General features: G+C 35.2%; 1 protein-coding gene across 1 annotated transcript; it reads right to left on the bottom strand.

Annotated features, from left to right (window-relative positions):
- Positions 1 to 215: 215 nt before the first annotated feature.
- LOC113060479 (MAP3K12-binding inhibitory protein 1) lies at positions 216 to 6,825 on the bottom strand. The gene is made up of 9 exons (XM_026229411.1): positions 6,644 to 6,825; positions 6,094 to 6,204; positions 4,943 to 5,146; positions 3,897 to 3,993; positions 3,528 to 3,593; positions 2,753 to 2,905; positions 2,539 to 2,636; positions 632 to 670; positions 216 to 526 (listed from the first exon to the last, which is right to left on the bottom strand). Exons 1-9 carry the CDS (start codon positions 6,815 to 6,817, stop codon positions 419 to 421), a joined length of 1,050 nt encoding a protein of 349 aa, XP_026085196.1. The 5' UTR covers positions 6,818 to 6,825; the 3' UTR covers positions 216 to 418.
- Between the last annotated feature and the right edge of the window lie 375 nt (positions 6,826 to 7,200).

Genomic DNA, 7,200 nt, shown 5'->3' on the forward strand with positions numbered 1-7,200 from the left:
TCTGCTCACACTGCCTGCCATTTGCAATCACATATTAAGCAGTCACCTCTACCCTCAATCACGTCACAATCATAAATCAGTTTAACATCTTTACATATTCGTGGGTCTCTCACTGACATGGCTGCTTAAAAATGATTCTTCAAATATTTCTTGCAAATTTAAAATAGGAAGTCAAATAGCCTACATTTCCAGCATTTTCCAGAAAAAACAGCATATGAATTTGGATGCATGAGTTTATTTACATAAATGTACAAAGTGAACGCATACATAAAGGAAAACATACATTTTACAGATATAAAGTATTCAGTGTCACACAAAACCCAAATCTACTCTGAAACGCATGATCATCACAGCTCTGCACATGACCAAAACTGAAGATCTAACTCATAGTGAGAAGGTCTAAGAAAAAGTCCAGGTGTCAGAATGAAAACTCCCCTGCGTCTGTGGGTTGGAACTCACTGGATTTCTTCATCAAGGCAGCTTTGACGGCACTGATCTTCCCATCCAGCTCAGCGAGACTGTAGCTCTGTGAAAACAACAGTTTTCATCATCGAATACATCTCACTGAAGACCAGGATCTTCATATTTTCCCCCTTCATGAATACGGAAATGCATCAGTAATGGAACTTACCTGCGACACCGAAGCTTTGAGTCGTTTGTGTGAGTAATTCTGAGGTAAAAAAAAAAGAAAGCATGCAATAAATGCGAATTTACATGAACAATGCACATCAGTCGTCATTCAATGAAATGGCAAAGCATTTATCTCAATATCACACTGAATAAAAATCTCTACATGGCTACATCTCTACATTTTTAACATTAAAAAAAATTGTAATGGCAGGCAAAACAATAAATTGAACCAAGGACAACTATAAGTGGACAGAAACGGCACATGATTTGAGTATGAAACCGAGATGTCCTTCAGCATCACTGCCAACAGAGCCCAGCCGCCACAGACTTGCACTGATTAATCGTATTAAGTGGGGCCATCGGGATTCTTTCTTTCGGGGCCCTTTTATTTATTCTGTCTATCTCTTTTATCTATTACCCATAATTTATCTTCATTTTAATCACTTTTCAGTGTGCATATGGACCCACTTGGCAGATGCATGATATCTGCTCACCCTGGTCAACATAGTTCAATGAATTCATTCGACTTGATGAAAGCTGCGCTGCAAACTAAGAAGATCAGCATATTTGACGGCACTCAATGTCCCACTTTACAGGCAATACACAGACACACACACACACACATATTGTAAAGGAGATGGAAATCAGCGAGCTTTCAGACCAGCACTGAACTAAGTGAAGCTGGTGTGAGGAGGCGTAGAAACGGTTCAAGAGCACTTACTCTGCTAACTTTGATGGGCTACAATCTGACAGGGATAACAAATTCTGAAGTGAGGGAAAAAAAATATCACTCATATCAGCTTTTAATGGTTGTGAAGAACTCTCCGGCCGACTGTCGGGAGCGCAGGAGGAAACACGAAAGTGAGAAGTCTTCAGTCTAACAAGAATGTGTGCAGTGTTAAAACAAACCAGTGGTACAAAACGTTTAATGCCACAAAAAAATTATATTATACATTTTTTAGCATTTAATATCTCTCCTTGGCATAGACTAACACTACCCTTCAAACGTTTGGAGTCTGTGAGATTATTTTTAATGTCTTAAAATCTCTTATGCTCCTTAAATCTGCATTTAATTGATTCAAAATAAAGTAAAAATAGTACTGTTGTGCAATGTTATTACAAATTTAAAATAACTGTTTTCTGTTTTAATATATTTGAAAATGTCATTTATTCCCATGATGCAAAGCTGTTTTCAGCATCAGGGTCACATGATCCTTAAAATCATTCTAATATGCTGATTTACTGTTTAGAAACATTTATTATCATCAACTCTGAAAACAGTTGTGCAGCTTAAGAGATATTATTCAAGATTCTTTGATGAATAGAAAGTTCAAAGAATACAATTTATTTGAAAGAGAAGTCTTTTCTTTCACTTTTGATCAACTTAATGGGCCCCTGCTGAAGTATTGATTTCTTTCTTTAAAAAACAAACAAATATATATATGTATATATATAGAAATAGCCTTGAAAAAGGTACTGTATAAAGCAGCACCCTCTCTAGTGTATTGTCTAATCCTCTATTTGACCCTGTGTCTTTAAGAAATGTTCCTTTTTGTGTTACATGAGGAACAGAGGTTTTTCCTCTTTATAAACCATGTATTGCATTGTGACAGATTCATAACACAATCCACACACATATTTGCCAGATTAATGGTTAAGGTCAGTTTGAAGGTGTTAGAGAGTAGATATATTTATTAATGTTGTGATTCATTTAAAGAAGAAGAAAAGCAAATCCCTGTCAGAATCATTCAGAGTCTAGCTCCCTGTGTTTTTAAGATAGTGTGGATGTTCTGTGAACGTGGGACTTGTGGAATGACACTGCTAAGATGAACAGACTAATTCAATCTCTGATCATCCACTCCACCAACAAACACACACATTGTCTCTCGCTCTTTTCCTAGCACTTACCGTGGAGTGGAAGTACTCTGGGGAAAGACCCTCAAGCTCCAGAATTCGATCTTCAAGTTTCTTTAGCCGCTGATAAACGCTTTGAGGAACTGGACCTACTACAGATTCAGTAACAGTAGAGTTACACATCTGTCGGCACACACTTAGGACTGCAAAAACACGTGAAACAGTAGGACATTTAACTCTGTATTGCTCTTCTACCGATCTCAAGTACCTGGTGGAAGTTTAAGGTGAGATTCCATGTTCTGGAGCCTCTCCTCAACAGCAGGGTTTCCACAGTCTCTGCTCATGGATCCCTGCTGCTGGTCTGCCAGCTCAGTGCGCGTCCCTCTGGTCTGAGGTCCATATGTGTTTATAACACGTGTCACTGCAATAGCAAACAAACACCAATTAATGCTCCACAAATCGACTGAGCATTCAGTTTTTAATAGTCAAGAATGTGAGGCCAAGCACATGAACCACTACCAACAGCGTAGAATCATTTTCTATTTAAAAAAAAAAAAAAAAAAATGTCTGTGTTAACAATGTATATGTACAAAAAAACTTTTTTTTATGTTTTTGAAAGAAGTCTCTTGTAAAAACAGTAATATTGTGAGATAATATTAGAATGTTACATCATAGTTTTTATTTTTATTTTAATGTATTTTAAAATTACATTTATACCTGTGATGGCAAAGCTGCATTTTTAGCAACCATTTCTCCAATCTTCAATGTAACATGATCCATCAGAAATCATTCTAATACGCCGATACATTCTTTATCAGGATTCTTTGATGAATAGAATGTTCAAAAGAATAGAATTTATGGGAAATAGAAATCTTTTTTAACATTCTAAATGTCTTTACCGCGATTCTTTCATAAAATGTAACGCATCCTTGCTAAATAAAAGTATTCATTTCTTTCAATAATAATAATACAATCATACTGAGCCCAAACTTTTGAACAGCAGATTTCAATTCCCATATCACAAACATGACGAGGAGTCTAACCTTTGACATGACTCTTGAAACCAGGATATGGTGTGAATACTGCATCAGTTCTTGCACAGCTGTCTTCTATACACCACACAAGAAAACAAAGTTATTGTTCATTTGCAAATTAATTGATTTAAATGATTAATTCATCACTGCCTTACACATACGCAGTAATAAACAACATGTAAATGTCCAAAGCAAATGACCTGATTTGGCAGAAATAAACAGCTTTAACACTTGGTTGTATTTTGCAGGATTAAGTCTGTGAATGATGGGTGCATTCTGACCTTAAACCTGTGGAAATCAGCACTCTTACAAACACTGGCAATTGTGCAGTAACCCCTCTGGCCACCCCCCATGCCGCCAGTGCCCTCCCATTCTCACCCTGATTGCAGTCGATCACGTTGCAAAACTCCCTCACATTGTTTTCATTGATCTCCAGCTGTTTGCGCTCTATAAATGCAGATATCCTACGTTCAATCTGAGAAAATGAGAGAGAGAGAGAGAGAGAGAGAGAGCAATGAGAGTCGGACTGATGAGCTATTGAAGAAAAAAATCAATCCGCTGTCTTCTTTTTTGCTGTTTAGTTATAATGAGGAACACTAGGCCATATGGGCTGCATGACTAACAAGTGACCGCACGTAGTGGACAATTATTCCAAAAATCAAAATATTTCTCACACGCAACCATTTGAGATAGTTGTGATTTGCTTGGGCTTTTTATTACAGTGACTGTAAATAAATAAGCAATAAAAATGAGGGCCTCCTTGTCCTTTGGCCACATGCAATTTCAGCGTGTAATGAACATCCACTTCATAACGTTGCAAGGACCAGGACCTCTCTCAGGACTCTCAAAGTGGGTGGCTATTTGTTTCTCTCTGAAGGAAAGCAGGCGGGGAAGGAGCCTTCCATTCATTCTCAACTATCTGTCTATAGATAGCAATTCACACTCCCTATGACTGATCATCCGAGGAAGATTACATGGGAATAAAAAATAGCTATTGTCAAACATTCAACTTTAATTGCATTTGGGAAAAGAGACTGCTTGAATGCTTGCAACGAGGAAATATTTGGTTCAACAATAATCCATGGTAAATACAAAATAAAACTAATAATAGCCTAACTTTTCAACTAAATGGGACAAAATATACAATTTAAAGCATTCATCACTGACCGGATAAAAACTTGACATAGTAGTACGAAATATTTTACATTTTATTTATCAATATACTCACTCCTCTCTGTTAGAATACTAGATCTAGAAGGATAGAATGTATATATATATATATAAAATAAAAATAAATAAAAAAATCAAACTTTTATCATATTATTATTATTATGATTATATTATAAATGATATTACATTATATAATATAGACATACATACGATATGACTACATTTTCTGCCGTGGTGTGTTTTAGATGTTTTACCTCAGATTTATCAGCCTTTATCTGTACATTATCATCGATTTGAGTCTTGTTATGATCCTCATGGACAATGCAGTGGTCAGATGTAGGATGCTCTGCACCAACCACCATCTGCTCAGATGTGTCTGCGATTTCTTTAATGTCCGTGCTGCCCGGGTTGGAGTGGCCTTCAGACTCCGCCATTTGCTTCAGATTTTCAGAGACTGACTGGAAGAATTAAAAAAATGTAGAATAAAGTGATAACAGACAGTTCGTCTGCCCTTTGCTCCATCTCTCAGTTTCAATGTGTATAATGACAAATTATGGCTTAGCCAAAAACATATGCCGATAATGTACAGTCAAAATAAACCTTGTCAGTGTGATCAAAACATTGTATTGAGAGAGAAAGATTTTGTTTCGCTCTGTCAGGATTTATAATAATGAATTCACATATTCCTTATAATAGCCCTTATTTGGGACTAATATAGTACATTTACTATTACTATTTACAATTAAAATTACTATTAAAAATAGTAATGTTTCCAAACTTTTGGTCTGTACTGTAATATACATATATATATATATATATATATATATATATATATATATATATATATATATATGCCACTAATTTAAGTTAGGCTTAGTAAAAAAAAAAAAAAAAAAATTAAGGATTTCTTTCTGGGTTAGGGTTTTATTTATTTATTTATTTTTTTAATAAAATTAATACTTTTATTCAGCAAGGATGTTTTAAATTGATAAAAAAAGTGATAGTAAAGAAAATATATTATTATATATATATATTTTTTTTGAATAAATGCACTTCTTTTTAACCTTTTATTCATCAAATATATTAGACAGCAGAACTGTTTCCAACACTCATAATAAATCAGAATATTAGAAATGATTTCTAAATGATCGTGTGATAGACTGGATGTTACATGTGACACTGAAGGCTGGAGTAATGATGCTGAAAATTCAGCTTTGCATCACAGGAATAATTTTTAAGTATATTCAAATAGAAAACTATTATTTTAAGTTGTAATAATATTTAACAATATTACTGTTTTTTCTGTATTTTTATATATATAGGATGCTGTAATCACTCAGAATCAAGTATTTCATAGAAGTGTGTTAATTCAATTATACAATGCATATAATACAACAATATTTACCTGTAGTTTGGAGATGTGCTGTTGTAAACATGTGTACACATGAGATGGCTGAAGTTCAGAGAGGTTTACATTGTTGACATTGATGCTCAACTCTTTGTCACCCACTTTTAACTGGAAACAGGAGAAAGTGATTTATTGATGTTGTTTCTAAATGGTCAATTAGCTTTTGATGAGTAATTAATCTATTCTAAAGTGTTAAAAGACTAATACAGCACAGATAATCTCTCTGTCTGTTTAGGCTGGTCTGACAGGAGGTAAAACAAACGTTAGAGCAGCTGAGACCACCGAACAGTCTCGAGCTGGTGATGTTTATTTCAGCAGCAATATAAGAATAAACTTATGCATTCGTTTTTATCGCTTGCTGTTTGCTACTGTAGATAAATCATAAAAGACCACGACATGAGTGATATTGTTACTTTAAAAATCAAGAGGCTTTAGACGGCTCAAATGGTACACTAAAATAACTGTTAAGTTAGGTGCTTTATAAATTGTGACACTGCGCCAATTTTCCAACCCTGTTTTAAAGCGCGTGCATCTTATTTACACAAACCTTTGCGCCAAACTCAGCGAGGGACTGGATTATGGAGCCAACGCAGTCTCTGAACACATCCCGGGGTCTTCCGTGATGTGAAATCTGGCTGCTTCGCTGCTCCTGTTTACTTTCAGCACACACATCGCGCCCGTCTCCGTCCGCCGCCATCATACTTCCGCTCCTGTACAACATGACGTCACTTCCTTTAGGCGTGCCGTGGCTCCAAAATGAACGAAAATCAAAACAAAGGCACTTTCAAAAAATATTTAACGTGTTTTACCTTTATTATTATGTTCATTATCTAGCGTGTATGAGCTTGTGTTTTTATTACGCCACGTTAGTCAACAAATCTATCTTTTTTTTTTCTTTTTTCTTTTTTTGTACATTGTATGAAGGTAATACCATGTTTTCTGGTCATGTACTATGACAGTCCCATTGTATTTTTGAGAAACCATTTTATTCTCTATACTTTTCTTTTTTTTCATAATGTTTTATACATTTAGTCTACTGCAGACTATGAGGCTGTAATAATGGTTTGACACTTTATATATCCTTCTTACAGGTTTCATGTATAG

Source organism: Carassius auratus, chromosome 42 (assembly GCF_003368295.1).
Source record: "Carassius auratus strain Wakin chromosome 42, ASM336829v1, whole genome shotgun sequence".
NCBI classification, from domain to species: domain Eukaryota; kingdom Metazoa; phylum Chordata; class Actinopteri; order Cypriniformes; family Cyprinidae; genus Carassius; species Carassius auratus.

What these genes read in the sequence shown, in the direction of transcription:
- LOC113060479 (XM_026229411.1), bottom strand. Translation starts at nt 6,817, where the DNA reads ATGTTGTACAGGAGCGGAAGTATGATGGCGGCGGACGGAGACGGGCGC. An exon ending in AGCACATCTCCAAACTACAG is followed by an intron (nt 5,147 to 6,093) that starts GTAAATATTGTT and finishes TAATTCTTCCAG; the next exon opens with TCAGTCTCTGAAAATCTGAA. An exon ending in TTTCAAGAGTCATGTCAAAG is followed by an intron (nt 2,906 to 3,527) that starts GTTAGACTCCTC and finishes TTGCTATTGCAG; the next exon opens with TGACACGTGTTATAAACACA.